We start from the raw sequence: 21,115 nt of genomic DNA, 5'->3' as shown, positions 1-21,115 counted from the left end.
AACAACAACAACGCTACTTGGATCAATGATAGATACCTTCAACCACTGTCATGCTTACATCTGAACTAACTGTCCACGCTTCCAAAAAAACGTGTCTTGTTTCTTGATAATTGGTCTACCAATCACTCAGTCAGAAGTTTGAGTGTAAGCTTTCCCCTCCTCCTTATAAACCTAACTTCTGCTAATTCTACCACCCACCTACTTAGTATTCTTTTTCTTTTTTAACTAGCACTGCCTTAGATCAAGGTTGCAAAATTGCCCATTTGAAACATAGCAGCAGCGTCTAGAGAGTCTCCTGGTGTTATGCCGCAGGATAAACATTGTACTGCAGACCATAAGGCTGGTGGTTCAAACCCACCCTCTGCTCCTCTAAAACCCTATACCGGGTTGCTATGAGTCGGAATCGACTTGATGGCACTTAACAACAATAACAATTAGAGAGAAAACCTAACAAAACCGCATCAGAAACATCAGCAATAAGAACATTAATGTGTAAAGTGCGGTAATGGGTCTTCTAACTCTGACTCCCTCCACTTATCCAAATTCTCCTTCCCTGGGGATCCGTCATCCGTCACTGTTAGCACCCATTCCCTTTCAGTGCCAACCTTGCAACAATTAAATTGTGTTTTTTTTACAAGAATTTAATTTTGTTAAAAGCAAAATGGGTGCTTTTTTTTTTTTTTCCTATAGCTTCCAATAAATAGGTTTCTTCAAATCCATTAATATGTATCTTCTATCTTCTCTTCCACATTGCAATGACTGTCTCCTAAAATGCAGCTTTTCGATGACTCTCCACTGTCTGATGATGAAGCCTTAACTTCCTAACAGACCATGCAAAACCTTTTGCCTCATCTATCGCTCACCAGCTGCTCCTTGGAAACCCTACACAGGGTCGCTATGGGTCGGAATCAACTTGACGGCACTTAACAACAACAATCACTTCCAAGGCATCCTATCCTCCCACCCACTATTTACTCATGAAATCTGAGTATGTGATATTTATCAAGAAGGTGTTCTTGACCTTATACATTATATTTCCTTTGACTGGAAAGCTTCTCTCTCCTCCCTTCATGTATTCTGATATATCTATCCATAGTGGTTACGAATCAGGTTGTGACCTCAAAGTCAGCAGTTCGAAACTACCAGCTGTTCCGTGGGAGAAAGATGAGGCTTTCTGCTCCTGTAAAGATTTACAGCCTCAGAAACCCTGTACTGGATTGCTATGAGTCAGAACCAACTCCACGGCACATAACCACCACCACCATCATCTGGTAAATTCAGCCCCACCTTTAAGACTTGCTCAAATAGCACTCTCCTCCATGGAACTTCTTTATGTTATCTTCCAAAGTTTCCTATCTTCTCCCTTTGTTTTCATAACATTTTTCTAATAATGTATTGTGGATGCTTCCCTCAATATTCATTCCCAAAACATTATGTTACATATGAATAAGTTCTCCCTGTTGTTGTTAAGTGCCACTGAGTCAGTTCCAACCCATAGCGAGCCTGTATAGGGTTTCCGAGAAGCTACTGGTGAGCTTGAACTACCGACCTTGTGGTTCAAACCAACTTTGCTGTCCAGCGCATTAACCCACAGCACCACACCAGGATTCCAAGTTCTCCTTAGTCCACTACAAATGACTTTTGTCTCCTTCATACTTCGAAAATACCTCTTTCTTGTTTCAGTGCACTAAACAATTCCAACTTCAACAGACAAAATAGTCTCTTTAAATTTAATCTTTCTTTGAGATGTGATTGTTACTTTTATAGAACTCCCAAGCTAGTGGGATTGCTGTTCATATGTTCTGTTTGCAATAATGTAGTAAACACTAAGCAAGGATCACATTCTACTTAACCTTTGTATCCATGTGCCTAATACCTAATGAAAGAGCTTCAAATTGCCTCCTTTTCATCTCAAAATACAGCTTTGCCATTTCTCCCATCTTAGAGAAAGACCATCTATTTCAAGGATCACCTGTCTCCTTGTGTCTCTGATTTCAGTCATTTTCAAGTCTCTGGAGCTTCACGTTATCAATATTCTTTATTTCTCTTGCACTGCCAAGCTTTCTCTTCACCACAAAACCCTTTTCAAATCCCTCACTATTTGGCACACTCCCTTGTCTTCTTAAAAAGTATTTAATACCCACTCCATCTAGGATCACAAAGAACTCGTTCATCACTACTTACAATCTGCTTTATGCCTTTGCCACTTCTTAGGAATTGCTTCGTTCTAGAAGGTCACTTTTAATAAAAAGATCCTAATGGGAAAAGCCAATTCCCTGATCTTATCCATCTGCCTCTACTTCTTGTAGCACTGACATTCCTGACTACCAGAATTCTCTTTTCTCAGTTTCAAGGCCATTCTGTAACATCCAGGTTCTCCTTCTTTGTAGATTCTTGCTCTATTCTGAGAGGGTAAGGTTATGGTAATGAGGCAACAGTGAACACAAAATGAAAAGGAAGACAACTGTCAAACTGAGTCAGGAAGTAACAAAGTGCATTTTCTCACTGCTCTTTCTAGACAGGCAACTGATAAAAAAAGAGGTGAAGAGAGCTAGCTTGATGACATTATGTACCTTGATGGGATTATATCTAGAGAACTCAAAACATAAGTCCACAAACATTTGTGCACAAATCTTCAACAGCATCACTCTCAATAGCCAAAAAATGAAAACAAATCAAATGTCTATCCATGAGTAATGGACAAATTATAATACGTTCATACAATGAAATACTAAATACTATAAAGAGGAAAACAGTGCTGATACATGCTACAATGTGGATGGCACTTTGTCAAAGTGCCAATAGCACATCAAGAAGTCAGACACAAAGGGCGCATAGTATGTGCCCCATTTATATGAAATGTCTAGAATAGGCAAGGTACACTGTTGTTGCTAAGTGCTGCCCTGTATAGGGTCTCTGAGGTGTAGCTGGTGGGTTTGAGCTGCCACCCTTGTGGTTCACAGTCCAGTACTGATGCTACAGTGCCACACTAGGAACAGAAAAATACGTTAGTGGTTTCCAGGGGCTACAAAGAGGTGAGCAGCAAGTGACTGGTAATGGGCGTGGGTTTGGAGGAGGGGTTATGACATGTTCTGAAATTAGCAGTGATGGTTGCATAACTCTATGAATATGCTAAGAATCACTGAATATGGTACACTTTAAAAGGGTGAATTGTATATTACATGAATTACATCTCAATTTTAAAAAAAGGATTAGCGTTTTATACATGAACTGTTCATACATGCACATGTCATTGGTTGTGTGTTTTGTCATCTAGTTTCCTTAATTTATTCCCTGTCACCTTTCCCTAGTGATCAGGAGCTATAAAGTCTATATTTTTCCTACTTCTACAGCAAGAGACCTGCAAAATCTATGCAAGGGGATCATTTCTAGTTCATGTTCAAGACCCCTGAGACAAAAGTACCAGAGCAAAGTCTAGACAGCAGTAACAAATTATTGAGGCACTTCTCACCATTAAGCATTTTTTCTCCTCTTGGTCTTGGCACATTGAAATGGCATCTTGAGGGGGAATCATATTCCAAAGTCCATCACTACCCAAGATAATATATTTGTGCTTCTGGGGGTCAAGATGGTGGACACTTGTGTCTGGTTCAGGTGACACAACAAACTCACCACTGAAGAAATCATAGCTCCACAAATCACCTAGGATAGGAAGCAGAGGAAGCAAGAAGTATTATTTCCAATAGCACATCAACAGATTAAAGGAATAAACCTGTATGTTCATCATAATAGTGCAGAAAAGCATTTAATAACATTCAAAATCTATTCATGAGAAAAACTTCCTAGCAAATCTTTTGTACTTTTCCTTTCCAACCTGGTCCAGGAACAATGGCTCCTGCAAAGAACAGTGGTGAGAGGAAGTGGTGGCCAGAAAGTGCACCTTCAACATTCACAAGTGCATCCAGGGAGTGGGCTTCAAGAAGCATGCTCCCTCTGGAATTCAAAGAAATTTGAAATTCTTCCTTGAAGGAGATGGAATGCCACATGTGTGCGCTGACATGTTATATGCTCTGTCTAGGCTACAGAACTAAGGAGTACAGTCCCATGCCTTATATATGTCCAGCCATCCAGAGAGTGTAATGAGGATTCATTCACCAAACAAACCCTATACATTGGTTTACTTTTGTGGCCCCTTTCTAAATCCTACAGTCAATGTAGACAAAAAGACATAAAAACTAACCATGGACTATGAAGTAGTTATAAAACTGCCTTCATATGGAAAAAATTTTAAGACTTCCCAACAAACTAGAAATAAAAGGGAATTGCCTCAATTTGATGTAAAAATTTCCATCTTACATAAGATGCTTGCTTAAAAATAAAATGTTAAAAGCATTTCCTTTTTAAATAAGGAATAAAAACTCTGCCTGCTACATCACTTCTCTTCCAGTACTATCCTGGAGGCCCTTCTAAGTACAGGAAAATAATAAAAATGAAAAATGTATGAATCAGAAAGAATATAAACTCATAAACGTAGATACTTTGATTTCCACATTAGCTATATACATAGAAATTATTACGATAAGAAAGTGTAGCAAGGTTGCTATACCCAAACCCAACATATAAAAGTCAACATATAAAAGAAACAAAATGTATTTTTCAAAAATATTCCATTTACAAAAGTAAACCAAATGTAAGACTGTTGTTGTCAAGTCAGTTCTGATTCATAGGGACCTTATGCACCACAGAAGGAAACACTGCCCGATCCGTACCATGCCCACAGTTGTTAAGGAACGGCAACACATTAAACAAAGAGCAGTGTAGGGTGAAAGCGCTCCTTCACATTTGTCCCTTCCTTAGAGGTTCTGCCTCTCGGCAGCTCCTCTTCTATCTTTACAATTCTCTTTACCCCTCATTAGGTCATTTCATTATAGTCGTTAGTTCTTTGTGTCAACCTTTCTCTGGTCAAATCACCACGTGATTCCTCAGTCCTGATTGAATCCACACTGGATCTTGACTGATACAGATAATGTATTGTTGTTGAAACTTTTGAGCATGCATAAAGATGCCTTTATGTGTGTTCTGAATCACAATGCAAACTGTATTGTAGGTCATAGTAAAAAAAAAAAAAAAATTAAAGGTTCTTCTTGCTTAGGTAATTCCATCCATTCCCACGGCTCCAATTACCTTTTAAACAAAGGTATGACTCAAATATATGTGTCATGCTCTAGACATGTAGTCAACAATCTACTCAACGCTTCCATTTAAATAGTTTAAAGGCAATTCAAACAGAATGTCTAAATTGAACTTATTATCTTTAGGCACTTGCTTCCATCCCCTCATCTCACCTAGTCCGAGTTACTACCGGCTGGCACCAAGAGTACTATCGCATAGCCTCCTAAACTACTGACAACTACCTTTGATCTCCTCTAATCCACTCTTAAAGGAGCCCTGGTAGCCTAGTAGGTTATGAGTTGGGTTGCAAACCATAAGATCAGTAGTTTGAATCTACCAGTACTCCGAGGGAGAAAGATGAGGCTTTCTGCTCATGTGAAGATTTACAGCCTCGGAAACCCTACACAAGGTCACTATGAGTCAGAACCAACTCTACAGCACTAAGCCACTAGAACAAAAATCATCTTTTTAAAACGCAATTCTAGTAATATATTCTCCCACTCCACCCAACACATATAAACAACACCAAGACATCTTTTGATCACAGCTTGTAAGACTGCTATTTTCTCGTTGGATTCGCTGCCTCTTACCCCTGGCTCCTGTACACATTTCTAGTACGCAGCCACAGCAACTTATTTTTACCAGGCTTCTTCCTAGCACAGAACTTGTCACAAATGCTCTTCCTATGCCCAGAACACACTTTGTCTCTCTTTTAAGTACTAGCAATTTTTCAGCTATCAGCTCAAGCATCACTTCTCTAACCTCTCTGGCTAGACAAAATGCTTCGATTTTAAGTTCTCATTAGAACATAATACAAGCACTGAAGCATTAAGTTTTTCAGTTCTTTTTGTGATAATTTGGTGACCTCTTTACTAGACTGTAAGCTCCATGAGGGAAAAGGCCTTGTGCTTGGTACAGAACAGTACATATTGATTGCATTCAATAATTGTACAGTCAATGAATAGATGGTATGCAAGACTCACATGCAATTCCAGCAGGCAGCCACTAGACGGCACCTCTGCTACATTGGTACTGGAGTAATTATCCCAATCATCATCAGCCTTTAAAGGTGCCAATTTGGATAAGGAATTTTCTCTTTACCAGAAAGTGCTGTCAAGTTGGTTCTGACCCATAGCAACCCTGTATAGGGTTTCCAAGGAGCAACTGGTGAGCTCGAACCACTGATCTTACAGTTCAAACTGACTTTGCAGTTCAAACCAGAATTCCAGAGTGTAGTAGATCCTAATCCTAATCCCTTACGAGTGTTGTTTTAGAAAATGAGAGGAAAGCAGACAGACAGAGGGAGAACGTCATGTAAGAATCCATCTACAATCCAAGGAATGCCAAGGAACATCAAGATCCAGCAAAAGCTGAAAGAGACAGAACACAGCCCTGCCAATGCCGTGAATTCAGATTTCTAGCCTCCAGAACTGTAAAACAATACATTTCTGTTCCTTAAAGTCATCCACTCTGTGGTATTTTGCTTTGGCAGCCCTAGGAATTTAGACGCTAATGTTACAAATAGCAGTAGTATATTTCAAATTTCCCCTGTATCTTAAATCTAAACGCTTGACTATCACCTTCTCTCCTACTTTTCCTTGCTAACAGCTGGAAGATCAATTGTATCCCCTTATACTATGAATAAATGGCCTAGGTAATGTAATCTTGAGCAACAGCCTTCTAGTTTTACAAAAAAATTATGTTAAGTGCTTAGAATACAGCAAGAAGCCCCTAAGTTATATCCCTGCCTCCATTTAAAAATAAGTTTGTTGTTGTTGTAGAGAATACACACAGCAGAACATACACCAGTGCAACAATTTCTCATGGACAATTCAGTGACAATGATGACATTCAACAAGATGTGCAAACATTCTAGCCTCCTTTTCAGAGTTGCTCCTCCCCCACTCACATATACCCACTGCTTCCTAAGTCTCCTATCTAATCTTTCGAGCTAATGTTATTTGATCCCAGATTGATTTTCAAAGAGCACAGTGCTCAAGACAGACATTCTTGACTAGTTAAGCTAAACTGTGGCTTCATTTTAAGAATGCTTCACAGGATATTTTTTGGTGTAATGTTAAGATTACCTCAAAGCAATAGTTTCAGGGATTCATCCCGTTTCTATAACTCCAGAAATCTGGAGTCTGTGAGAATCTGAAATTCTGTTCCTCATCTACCCTATTTTGATCAGGATTCTTCTACAGAAGTCTTTAATCCAAATGCTCAGTGGTAACCAGGCACCATCCAGGAGGCAGTTGTTCATGGAATCAAACAGCTAGACATCCCATTTCCTCCTTTTACTCTTACCCTGACTTTCCTACTTCGTTGTTCCAGGCATATAGAGGCCAGCTGTTGTGTCTTGGATAGTTGCTTATAAGCTTTAGGACACCAGGCACTACACAAAGAAGTAGGAGGTAGAACAGAAGCACTAAACACACTATTAGGCCTATTAACTGGTATGTCCTATGAAAACCATGACCCTAAACCTCCACACCAAATCTCAAGAGTTGTCTGGTTATATGTAAGCAGTTTCAGAGGCTACATTTTGTGTGTGTGTGTCCTTATTCTGTTATAAAACTATCATGCAGTTCTTTACATGTGTACAACTTATTGACAAGAATTAATCAGCTATGCAACCTTACCTTAATCAATGTGATTTTGTCAACACCATTAACCCTTCCTTTCCCCTGCCCTCTCGGCTCCTGGTAACCACTAATAAACTTTGGTCTCCATACATTTATCTGTTCTTTTTTTTGTTTTTTATGTAAGTGAGGTCATATAGTATGTGTCCTTTTGTGACTGGCTTATTTTACTCAACATAATGTCTTCAAGCTCCATCCAAACTGTAGCATGTATCAAGACTTCACTTCTCTTACCGGCTGAATAGTACTCCATTGCACCAAGTTACCACATTTGGGGTGCTGCCACCTTCTGGCTATTGTGAAAAGTACTGCAAAGATCATTGGTATATAAGCATCTTAGTCTCTGTTTTCAAGTCTTTGGGGGAATATTCCAAAAGGAGAATTGCTGGGTCATATGGTAGTTCTATTTTTATTTTTATTTTCTAGAAATTACCACACTGTTCCCACACATTCCTACCAATAATAAGTGTTCCAACTGCTCCACATTTGTTATTTTGTTGTATTTTATATATTTACATCTTAGCAACCCTCCCATTGAAGTCGAGCTGATTCCAATTCCTAGTGACCATGACCTTAGGACAAAATGGAACCACTCCCTGGGGTCTCCAAGGCTGTAATCTTTATGGAAGCCAACCGACTGCTACATCTTTCTCCTGCAGAGTAGTTGGTGGGTTCAAACAGCCCACCGTTCAAACACTGAGCCACCAAGGCTCTTCTTTAGTCGTCCTGTTGTAATTAAGTGTTGTCAAGTCGGTTCCGACTCATAGCGACCCTGTAAAGGATTTCCAATGAGTAGCTAGTGGGTTTGAACTATCGACTTTGCGGGTCACAGTCCAGTGCTGATCCTACAGTGCCACACCTGGAGTCCTTAGTCATCCTCGAGCAAGGGAAATAGGCTTGATTGACATCTCACAGATGACTAATGACATTGAACATCTTTACATATATTTGATCCTGCCTCCATTTTTATTCCCCTATAATCTTATCCATATAACATCCAAAATGATCCTTTAAACACATAAGCTGTATCATGTCACTGCCCTACTTTAATAATTAACAGTAATAATAACCGCCAATATTTACAGGCCACTTACCATGTGTCAAGCATTACTCTAAGCACTTTACACATATTAAATCATTCAATATAAAACTATGAGGTTTTATTATTGTGTTGTTAAGTGCCGTCGAACTGGTTCCAACTCAGAGTGACCCTGTATAGGGTTTCCAAGGAGTGGCTGGTGAGTTTGAACTGCCAACCTGTGGTTCAACCGACCTTGAAGTATAGTGCTTATTCTAGGGCTCCACATCAGCACTCATTACTCTTATGCCCATTTCATATATGAAAAACAAACATGTCACGAAAGTTGAAATAATGTATGTACCAAGGTTGCGAAGCAGCAGCACTGGAAATGGAATCGAGGCATTTTGCATCCAGCATCTTTAACGGTTACCAAGCACTTCCTCTAAAACTTGTTAATCCCTTCCCAATAATGTTTAAAATCAAAATCAAATTCCTTACCGTGGCACCAAGGTCTTTTTAAAATTTACTTTCTGCCAATCAGCCCTCATGGCTTCTTCACCAAATTCTTAGTTTGGGCTATGTGGTCCTTGAAGGGACTTTAAAAAGTTCATGGGGAAATGGACTGCAAAGAAAATTGAATTTTCCCATGAACTTTTTGAAGCCCCTAGTATCTCTAGCTCTCCTCTCTCACTCTGGCTTAACTCCTGCTTCTCAAAGACACTAAGTCCTTTCCTGCTGGTGTTAGGGTCCTCTGCTTGTTAACAATAGGCACCTCAGGTTAATTCAGGCTAAGAATTCAACTTGGAAGAAAATCAAATAGTTCACACAAGAGGCAAGAAATGATAAGAGCTACACATGGTAACAGAACAGTTTGGAGCAACTCGTCAGGAAAACCCCACTGTATCACAGTATCCTGCCTCAGGAGCCCACTGACACTAAGATGAATTCCATCCAGTTGTTAGATTTTATTTTTTGTTCTTACTCATCCACCTACTGCCATCAAGTCAATTTTGACTCTCAGTGACCCTAAAGGCCAGGAGAGCTGTAACTTCGGGTTTTTAAGACTGTCCGGTCTTTATGGAAGAAGATGGCCTCATTTTCCCCCACAGAAAAACTGCTGACCTTGCTATCTGTAGCCCAACACTTAACCCACTGCACCACCAGGTGTCCTTATTCAAAGTCTGGAGATAAAGAGACTCTGACTGGCTGACCTTGGGGCATATATCTACTTCTTTATATGTATTATAAAATGTTTTATATTAGGAATATCTAAAATAAAACAATGTAGGAGAGAAGGTCCCTAAAAGAAATTGGGATGTTACATAAGAATGTATGTTGAATAACCCCTTATCCCCATTCCCCCAAAAGTAAAAGTCCACTAACTGCCTAGAGGCTTTTTTGCACATGCTATGTATAGCTCTGCTTTGACTACTACAATCTTTGACCCCTTTGCCTCCTTCAGGTATCATTACAGTAGCACACCTTAAAGAAGGTTCCCTGGTCCTTCTCTCTAAAGGAGCCCTTCCCAGCCACTAGCACACCAACCACTCACATATCACTTGGCTTCATTCCTTTATGACACCTTTTAGAATGATTGTCTTATTTGTTTATTATCTATCACCCTTCACACAAAAAGGATGACAGGCTTCACGAAGACTGAGACTATATTCATTTAATCATCATAGAGGAACAAGCAGTACATTACATACTCCTTAACTTAATGGCCTTCAATGCTGCCCACGGCCCAATGCTGCCATTGAGCTCACCAACTGTAATTATATTGGCCTCACATGCCACACTCTTTCCCACTGCAGGATACATATCTGGAGTTTTCTTCCATAGCATCTTCAAACAACTAGCTCCTTCTTAACCTTTAAAACCCAACTAAAATAGTACCTACTAAGAGAATCATTTCCATCACACTATTATCTAAAACACTTTTTTCCCTTCTAAATTATTGCTTATCACAGCACCCTGTTTATTTCTTTCAAAGCATTTCCTAACCTGCAATTTATTTTCTTCATAAATTTACTTCTTTATTGTCTGTTTTCCAACTACACAATCCTGCTCCACGAGGACAAAGAGCATATGTGAATTATATGTCCACAGCCTAACGTATTGACTGGTATATATTGAAGTCAGTGAGCCAGAGTGCTCCCTGAAAGCCAGGATGGCCTGACTTCGTTTCACATACTTCAGACATATTATTAGAAGGGACCAGTACCTGGAGATGAATATCGTATTTGGTAAAATGGAAGGTCAGAGAAAAAAAGGTAGACCCCCAATGAGATGGATTGGCACAGTGGTAGCAGAAATGGGCTCAAATGTAGCAATGATTGTGAGGTTGGCGCAGGACCGGGCAGTGTTTCGTTCTGTGGTGCATTGGGTCGCTGTGAGCTGGTACCCACTCGAGGGCACCGAACGACAACAAAGTCAGTCCCCAAGATATAAATTAGTTTTTTAAGAGAAATTTTCTTTAGAAAAACTATTCTGATCTAGTTCAGCAAAGGTTAAGATGTTTTTATAGCTAAATTTTCTAGTCTTCCTTCCAAAACCGGGTTGGCTAGAAAATATCTTTTTTACTTTGTCATAGACAATTAACTTTGCCAGCAAAGTACACTCTTAGAAGAAATAATGACAGGCTGAAATAGGGAAGGACCTTAAAAAACACTGTCATGGGTAACATCATGACGAGACATACATATATTTCCCTAAGTATGAATGCTGCATGTTGTTAAGTGCCATAAAGCCAGTTCTGATTCATAGCGACCCTTTCTGAAGAGCAGCTGGTGGGTTTAAGGCGCCAACCATATCATATATATACTTAGCAGCTCAGTGCTTATCCTACAGTGCGCGCCACACCAGAACTCCCTGAGAATTATCAAAACATTGAACATGAAACATGACTCATGATCTAAGAGCAACTGGCAATGACACCCAAAACTTCCCCTTCCTCCCAGGAAGGTTTTAGTACACGGACTACTACATCATCTTATTTCTAACCACCTAAGGATGTGATTATCCGTCTGTTCTCTCAATTTATCATCTTCCATTGTCTTGGTGTGACGCTGTGGGTTAATGTGCTGGACTGCAAGATTGGTTTGAACCTCCTGGTTGGCGGTTCAAGTTTACCAGCTGCTTTTTGGAAACCCTATACAGGGTCGCTGTGAGTTGGAATTGACTCAACAGCACTTAACAACAGCACTGCCATAAATCTACTGTCTTCACCAAACATGAAGTCCTTCTTACCAAGTGCTCTTGCTACTGCCAGAAAAGGAATCTGGTCAATAACTGTGCTCCTTCGTACAGGTCCATTGTGAGTCAGCCGAGGTCGTTTCCAGACTACACGATTCACTCCAGACTTGTTCATCACACTAAAAAATAAACAAAAGAGCTCATATAAATACCTGAAGTGATTAAAACATAACAACTAAGCCAGTTCAATGTGATAAATAATATAAGAATATATTATGACAAGATAATGATTTATTGACTTCAGATACAAAGATGCATAACACAGAATTTCTGTTCAGAAAATAAAGACAAAATAGAATAAATAAGAAGGGGAGAATGTGAAGATTACTGTAGGCACACATAATAGGCAGCACAAATCTGCTGCCCAAGGCCTTTTTAAAGTGTTGAAGAGCAAAGATGTCAGCTTGAGGACTAAGGTGCGCTTGACCCAAGCCATGGTATTTTCAATAATCTCATATGCATGTGAAAGCTGGACAGTGAATAAGAAAGACTGTAAAATTGATGCTTTTGAGTTATGGTGTTGGAGGAGAATTTTGAAAGTGCCATGGGCTGTCAGAAGAACCAACAGATCCATTTTGGAAGAAGTGCAGCCAGAGTGCTCTTTGGAGGTCAAGATGGCCAAACTTCGTCTCTCATACTTCAGACATATTGTCTGGAGGGAGCAGTCACTGGAGAAGGATATCATGTTTGGTAAGGTGGAGGGTCAGAGAAAAAGAGGAAGACCCCCAGTGAGATGGATTGGCCAAGTGGCAGCATCGATGGACTCAAGCGTGGCAACAGTAGTGAGGTTGGCCCAGGATTGGGCAGTGTTTCGTTCTGCTGTGCATAAGGTTGCTATGGGTCGGTACTGACTCTATGGCTCCTAACTGCAATAACAACAACACATAATAGAATGGAAATAATGGGGTGGGAGCGGAGTGGATATCAAGTCAAAGAAGAAAGCAAGAGCACTTCATAAGTAATATACATTTCTTAAATGTGAAAGGAAGAATAGCTTAAGTGGAGAGAGATTAAAGAGTAACTAAGCAAATATCTTGTTTTGAGGGTTTCAGTTGAGGGAGTGCACAGTAACAGTTTTAATATTTTTTATTTGAATGGTGGCTGTAGACAACAGGAAATAACACAATAAAAACATTTATGAATTTAGGTATTTCTGTAATTAAAACCTTGAAACTAAACTTTGGGAAATAGACCAACTGTTGAGCTGTACACACGGGAATTACAGAGTAAGAACACAGTTAAAACCAAATAAAAAGTGTGCGTTTTCTTCAATATATCTGGATTAAGGAAGTCTGAACATTGTAGAATTGAATAGTTCAGGTTTTGAAAGGAGCAGAGTCAAAAAAAGAGGAAGACTAACTGGTAAAAGAGTAGATGGAAGGAAGCATTAAGCAGAAGGCAAGGAAGGGTCATTCAAATAAAATTATGAAGAAAAACATAAAATCAGTGTCAGAAAATGAGACCAAGCCAAACACCACTGAACACAATCATCAGACTGTTCTTACCTTTAAGACTAGTTCTAATAGAAGCAAAACCAGAAGATGACCTCAACTTAGAAGAAATGATTTGTGAAGAAACAAAAATAGTAAAAACAGAGCCCACCTAAATATTTGGCAGAGGGACATGGGGTAACAGAGGAGCCAGGAGACTTGGAAACGAGGTTGATTCTCTTGGCAAAACAAGTAAAAACACAAAGTAGAGACGGTCTCTCAATGTATGCCTATTGTTGTTGTTGTTAAGTGCCATGGAATCAGTTCCAACTCATAGCTACCCTGTATTGTTGTTAGTCGTCATCATATCAGTTCTCCTGAAAATATCTACAGATATTATGGGTTCTTACTCTCCGGAGAACAAAAGACAAATAATGGCACTAGTTAAAATATAGCTGTAAATCCAGTGTCAAAAACTCAAGGCGATGTTTTAGAGATGCTGTTATCATTGCACTTCCTGCCGTTGTCTTGCAGGATTAAAAGGTATGCAAAAAGATATAATCTGAACACAGAGAGCCGACTGAGCAGCAACAGAAGGCTGGAAAACACAAACTCTGGCCAGTTGCCTAGGTTGAGACAGAGGGAAAGGAGGAAACAACATATAATCAAACCATTCAATTTGCACAAAAGACACCTGCTCCAAAATGGCAAAGTGCATCAGTTCAAATGCCCATACAGTATGTTACGTGATAAAGCAAAAAACTTAAACTACAATTTAAAAAAAAGAGAGTGGGGTAGGTGGGAGGACTAAAATTTAATATGTTTCCAACAAAGAAAACATAATTCTAAATTACAAGTAGAAAAAGAAATAAGAACAGCGAGAAAAAATTAATATGCATAAAAGAAAATCAATGAAAATGGTTCAAACCTACTAATACTAAAACATTATAAGAAAGTCTAAGTTGCAAGAATATATATGGTATTGGCACATGAGCAGATGGAGGATGGAGGGGGGAATTGAAAGCCCTGAAAAATACTAATATAGGTGGAAATTTAGTTGAATATGTCAAAGGCCACTTGAACTACAAGCAGTGGTCCCACTGTGAATGTGAAGACGACCACACTAACAGATTCAAATAGACCATGGCCTGAAACCAAAGGTTCAATTAGCTTTGCAGATGGCTGTATACAGGACAGGAAACACACTGTGGCAGCTCCCGGCAAGTTGTCTTCAGCAGGGATCCTTACAGAAATTCAGAAGTCATTTTCTATCCCCCAAGTGACTGCTTAGTTGTAAGTAAACAAGACCATATGGTCAGACATAAGAACAACTTATTTCAAGTAAGCTTCCTGTGTCATAGAAGCCAGTATGTTGTAGTCCATGGTTATAGCTTCCTGACCCCGTACCAGTCAAACTGCATGCAGATAGGGACACTGAGCCTATGTGTCCCAGAAGAAAGTTATGCTTCATTCAAAGTCCTCCCTGTGAGGCACAGTTCCTTTCAAGGGTCATTCTAATAACAAGAAACATTGCCTTATTACACAATTGGCATTCCATATTTATTATAGCCACAGAAACAATGCTAGAAGATAAACTCTAGGTCATCTTTCCATGAGAAAGAGGTTTAAACCTAGTGACAACTCTTCTAATCAGTAGAGGAAGCATGTCATTGTTCACATGGCTACTGATCACCATCTAGACAGAATGTTATGTTGCACCCCACTATACATCTTGGACTCCTGGTGTGATGCTGTAAGATTAGCACTGAACCGTAAACCACAAGGTCTTCAGTTTAAACCCACCACCACTCCTTGGAAATCCTATACAGCGTCACTCTGAGTTGGCACTTAACAACAACATACATCTTAGATCTTAAATTTTCCACTGCTGGTAGAGGTGCTAATTGGCACAACCTCTATGAAGACAAATAGTTACCAATTATTTCAAACACACTCTTCTTTGATCTAGCAATTGCTCCTCTAAATATACTTGCATATAGGCAAAAGATCTATGAGCATGGTTTTTCATTTAACAGCATTGTTTGTAATAACAAAAAGCTAGAAATACATATCTTTCAATAAGACATTAGTTATTTAAATAATGGTGGTGGTGGTGGTGGTGGTTGTGTGCCGTGGAGTTGGTTTGACCCATAGTAACCCTGTATAGGATTTCTGAGGTTATTAATCTTTATGGGAGCAGAAAGTATCATCTTTCTCCCATGGAATAGCTGGTAGTTTCAAACTGCTAACCTTACGGTTAGCAGCTCAAGTTGTAACCACTACGCTACCAGAGTTCCTTTTAAATAATAGTACAGCTATATATTTGATTGTATAGGAATATCTTCCTACCAAAGGATACACAGTAACATTGGTTGCCTGTATGTGGAAGGAAACCATGTAGCCTGTGAGACAGAGATGGCTGGGAGACAGATAAATTTCTATCATCCAGAACATTGCTAACATCTGGTGTATTTCTATCCTAGTCTTATTTGTCTGCATAGTGAGATATCAAAACCCATATAAACTCCTTCATCTCGGGACAGAAATGTCTTAGTGTTTTTCTTTTTGATTTGTTTCACTCCTTATAGTTTCAGGAAATTAATTTTTTCCTCCAGTTTGCACTTTCTCTGAAAAAGATCAGTATCTATTCAATAAAAGCAAGATAGATGATGCAAGTAATATCATCATAAGCCTTTAGTTACGAAAGATTATTCAGAAAACATTGGACTCTATTTAATTTGCCTCATACTCTCAATTTAAAAATAAATAGCATTGGGTACATTTTTTAACTTTCTCATGTTATTTGTTCTCTTGATTTGTAGTATAATCTTATATTTTAATGCAGATGATAAAAATATGATGGTGCAGTCAGTTTCAGCTTCTAGTCTGCAAACTACCTACACTGAGTTACAGCCTTTCCTCATTTACTGAATGATTAGGTTTCAAAGACCATGGTATTATGCAAAAAACAGCATTATACGACAGTGGAAGATGACCACATCAGATCACAAATAGAAGATGACTACATCATTATAAAGCAGCTCTGGTAGCGTAGTGGTTATGAATAGGGCTGCTAATCTCACGATCAGCAGTTCAAAACTACCAGCTGTTCTGCGGAGAAAGATGAAGCTTTCTGCTCCCGTAAAGATTTACAGCCTTGGAAACCCTATACAGGGTCGCTATGAGTCGGAACTGACTCCACGGCACATAACAACATTATATAACTGTCTGATCACATCATAACCATCAAATCACATCATTCATTACATAACTGCTGAAACACTGAGAATCGTGGTCTATCCAAGCTAGCACACAACCTTAACCACCATAGCCAGCGTTACTCTGGCCTCCTACCTTGATGTCCAGTTCCTGCCTGATGTACGTCATTAATATGCAAAATAGTCAGATAGCGTATCTTTTACTATTGTCAAAAATGCAAAATGTTGCGTAACGAGATAGTCAAGAATTGAGGAATGGGTGTACTAAGTACAATAAAGAAAAAGAAGCAATAAGAAAGGTTTTCCATAAATATGACTTAGAAATCAAAGAATAAAGCTTAAAGTTAATTCTAATTTAACTCTTTTACCTTGTAGTTAACTGGAACTAGAAGGGTTGTTCTGCCCAGATACTAAAGGTCATGCTGATCAATAGTTGTGTGAAAGTTTTCATTAAAATAGTATTATGTACTGTGACTTGAGGCCCACTAAAGTCTGATTCTCCTTTATCCAAAATATAACAATCAATTCAAAATAATGAGGTAAATATGAATGCACAAACTAAGAACCTATAATACGGAGAAATAAAGTAATTTCATTATAAGGGAGAAGTCAGTCACTCTACGACTGTGAGTTGATGCACTAGACTGCAAGATCAGTTAGAACCTCAGGGTCAGCAGTTCTAGCTCACCAGCCGCTCCTCAGAAACAGGGTCGCTTTAAGACAGAACTGACTTGACGGCACAACACAGGAAAGACAAAACAGCACAATGATTACCTGCCACCAAGTCCTTCGATTCGTTCTCTTTCCTTGGGAAGTTCTGGCTTATGGTCTTGTGTCACCTCCACAGCTCTGACAAAATCATCCTTTGGATCATCTTGAACTCCAAGAACCACCCCTGAGTCACCCACATGAGCTACATACATCTTCATGCCCCGGATGATGACCACACTGGCAGTTGTCCCTGATGTGCTGGGAAGACCTGTCATAGTCTTGGGCCATTCTGCTGTAATAAGAAATGAAACACATTATTCTTTCATGTATAAACATGAATACTACGTCAGAAAACAAATGGTAGCACATGCTGAGTTAGCATGCTAAAATTTAAACTAACATAGTACAAAATTTAAGAAAAATATTTTGAAAGCTAGAAAAAAAAAAAAAAGGGTTTCATGTTGTCCAATAATCAATAGATTAATCATTTAATTTCATAAATAAAATAACTATCCAACCAACCCTAAAATGGAAATATTCCAGGAAGCATTTATACATAACTTTTAGTCCTATATTTAGAAGATAGAATGTGTTAACAGCTTTGCTGCCATATAGCCAGTAGTTTAACATCGGTTTCTTAATCTCTCTTCAAGAATGTAATAAAAATGACTTTGTTTTTGAAATAACTATTTTGAATATTCATAATCTAACATAGAATCTTCACTGGGCACTTACTGTGTGCCAAACGTTGTGGTAAATTTAACATCCAATCTTAAATTATACTGTAACAAATCTATGAGAAATACGCTTATTCCCAGTATTTTCATTTTATAGATAAAGATATTAATATTTTGAATAGCTAAGAAATTGGTCAAGACAATTCAAAGGTTAAGTGGTAAAGTCCCCATATATTTAATTCCAGTATCTTTATTATTACCTAATTAAATTCACTGTCGTTCATTAATGCTGAAATATTCTGGGTTTCTAAAAAACTTTAACATATAGTTGAAGATTACAGACTGAGTCCAATCATTGGCATATTTATTCTACCCAGAAAAATCTCACTGAGAAGATAGCATGTAAGTATTAGAAAACATTCATAGCAATCATAAAACACTGGAAAATTCCTGGAACTTTAAATAACTGAGAGTATGCTGAAGGAAAAATAATAAATTGAATCACGTATTTCAACATAAGGAAAAACAGCAGGTAGTAAAGAAGGTAAGTCGATCAGTTAGCCCAGAATAGCCTAAACTCAGAGGCAAGGGCAAAAGCTGAGGGCAGGAATAGATGGTAGAAGGTTAGCATATTAATTTTTAAATGTCAGGAATTAGATCAGTGCTGAAGCTCTCTATACATTAAACAGAGACATTTTAGGTGAGATAGTTTAGTCTCTAAATTGGAACTCAGTACAAGAGCTCTTTTTTAAGGGAAATGGTGGATCTGTTGATACGGACAGCAATGTGTCATCAACAGGAGATGTTGGAAGGACTACACCTAAAAACACTGGGCAGAGTGCCAGGCAACTTTCATATCCATAAGGAATGATAACACAGTGGATGCGTTAATACATTCAGCCTAAGTAATTCCTGTCTTTTTTCAGTGTTATATATGCTGAAGACATTCCCTGAAGCATTAAGAAAAGTACACCACCTCTCCATCGTGTCTCACAAATGGAACTCACCTGAGTCGCCCTGGCTCTCACACCAGAGGCCTGCGTGGGGAGATCAGAACCACTACCAATATGGATCAAGCTAGAAAGTATTTACTTATGTTGTTGTTAGTGCCGTGGCGTCAGTTCCGACTCATAGCGACTCTGTATAGGGTTTCTAAAGAGCAATGGTAAGCTTGAACTGCCGACCTTGTGGTTCAAACCAACCTTGGCAGTCCAGTGCTTTATCCCACAACGCCACATGTATGTAAATTAAAAATATAACCAAGAATTACCATTTAGCATAAGAATAAATGTAAAGACACTCCTAACAGAACCTGACAAGGACCTCTGGTAGCGTGGTGCTTACAAATCAGGCTGCGAACCTCAGGGTCAGCAGTTTGAAACTACCAGCTGTTCTGTGGGAGAAAGATGAGGCTTTCTGCTCCCGTAAAGATTTGCAGCCTCGGAAACCCTGTGCAGGGTCACTATGAGTTGGAACCGACCCCACAGTACTTAACAACAACAGAATCTGACACATAAGAATGAATGAATGAATATTAGTTCATTTTTGTCGCTGTTATGCCCATTACTTAAGAAAAGCAAACCACCTGAGAAGCACCAAGAGAAACAAGCAAAGGAAAAATGGCCCTGAAAAATACCCGGAGAAAATTTTAAAGAATCTATAGATAAATTATTGGCATTTGATAAAGTTCAGCACAGTAGTCTAGCTAAAAACAACTGCATTAAAAAAAAAATTAATTGCATTCCTATATACCAGCAATAACAACAATAAAATAATGAAATGCAAAAAAAACCCAGTATCACAACAACAACAAAAAGCATGTATCTAGGAAGGATGGTAACAAATCTCTAACAAGACCTTACGGAACAATTATAAAACTTTATTAAGCCCTCAAAGACAACCAGTAGACCAAGAGAACAGAACTTAAATATGCACAGTGACAGACCCTTGCATGGTTGGGCATTTGATATGGAAGTAATGGAACAAGGACAAAGTTTCAATAAGTGGCAGTGGAAGAGAATAGGCAAAAGAAATAACAACCAACTTTGGGTCTCTGATATCAAGCACAAAAATCAATTTGAGGCAAATTGGAGACCTGATTGAAAAGCAAAGCTACAATGTTTTAAAAGCAATAACGGTACATCCAAAACTTCAGGGTAGGGAATTATTTATAAAGACACAAGATGGACCAGAGTTATAAAGAAAATGTTTGCTAAATTGTACTATCATCAAAATTAGTAACTTTTGTTTATCATAAAAGATCATTATTAGAGTGAAAAGACCATTCACAAAGTGGAAGAGGATATACTTGTAGTATACAGTATATACATACCAAAGGACTGGTATCCAGAATATATAAAATGCTAATTAATATAAAGCAAATTAATGAGACAAAAAATGACATAGAGAAAAATTGACAAGACTTGAGCAGACCTTTTACAAAAAGGGAAATCCAAACAATCACAAACCACACAAAAGTGCTGAACTTCTTTCATCATCCGTGAAATCCAAATGAAAAATCACAATGAGCTATCACTGCATAATTACTATTGTTTTTGTTAAAAGCCGTTGAGTTAGTGCCAACTTGTAGCGACCCTGCACCAACTCTGCAGTTCAAACTGACCTTGCAGTCCAACACCATACCACTGAATAAGTATGGTGAGAGGATACAACCCTGCAAATGCGTTCCCTGATTTTAAAACATTCACTATCCCTTTCTTCTCTTCTCAATTCTGCAGAACCTGTACTGAGTCTATGTACAGGTTCCACATGAGCACAACTAAGTGTTCTGGAATTCCCACCTTGTGAACAAGGTTATCCTTTCTTTGCTATGATTCATAAAAATGCCTTTGCATAGTCAGTAAACATAAACATAACATAAACAAGTAAACATCTTTCTGGTGTCCTCTGTTTTCAGACAAAATCTATTCTGTCCTAGAAGGTCACACTATGAGTCAAAGTCAGCTTGACAGCAACTGGTTTTTTAAAAAGTATTTTGCGGAATATAGTTTGAGATTATACTAATATC

At 38.6% G+C, this 21,115-nt stretch overlaps 1 protein-coding gene across 1 annotated transcript in view; it reads right to left on the bottom strand.

Annotated features, from left to right (window-relative positions):
• The window catches only part of PPM1D (protein phosphatase, Mg2+/Mn2+ dependent, 1D), a 48,323-nt gene that overhangs the window by 11,392 nt on the left and 15,816 nt on the right, over positions 1 to 21,115 (bottom strand). The window contains exons 2-4 of the mRNA XM_006832355.1: positions 17,474 to 17,702; positions 12,046 to 12,170; positions 3,473 to 3,663 (exon numbers count right to left, since the gene is read on the bottom strand). Of these exons, the coding sequence (XP_006832418.1) occupies positions 3,473 to 3,663; positions 12,046 to 12,170; positions 17,474 to 17,702 (545 nt within the window). The remainder of the gene's footprint in view (positions 1 to 3,472; positions 3,664 to 12,045; positions 12,171 to 17,473; positions 17,703 to 21,115) is intronic.

This window comes from Chrysochloris asiatica, unplaced genomic scaffold, assembly GCF_000296735.1.
Source record: "Chrysochloris asiatica unplaced genomic scaffold, ChrAsi1.0 scaffold00007, whole genome shotgun sequence".
Classification (NCBI taxonomy): Eukaryota; Metazoa; Chordata; class Mammalia; order Afrosoricida; family Chrysochloridae; genus Chrysochloris; species Chrysochloris asiatica.
The sequence above is the reverse complement of the archived record's forward strand: the minus strand, read 5'-3'. Positions and strand labels throughout refer to the sequence as shown.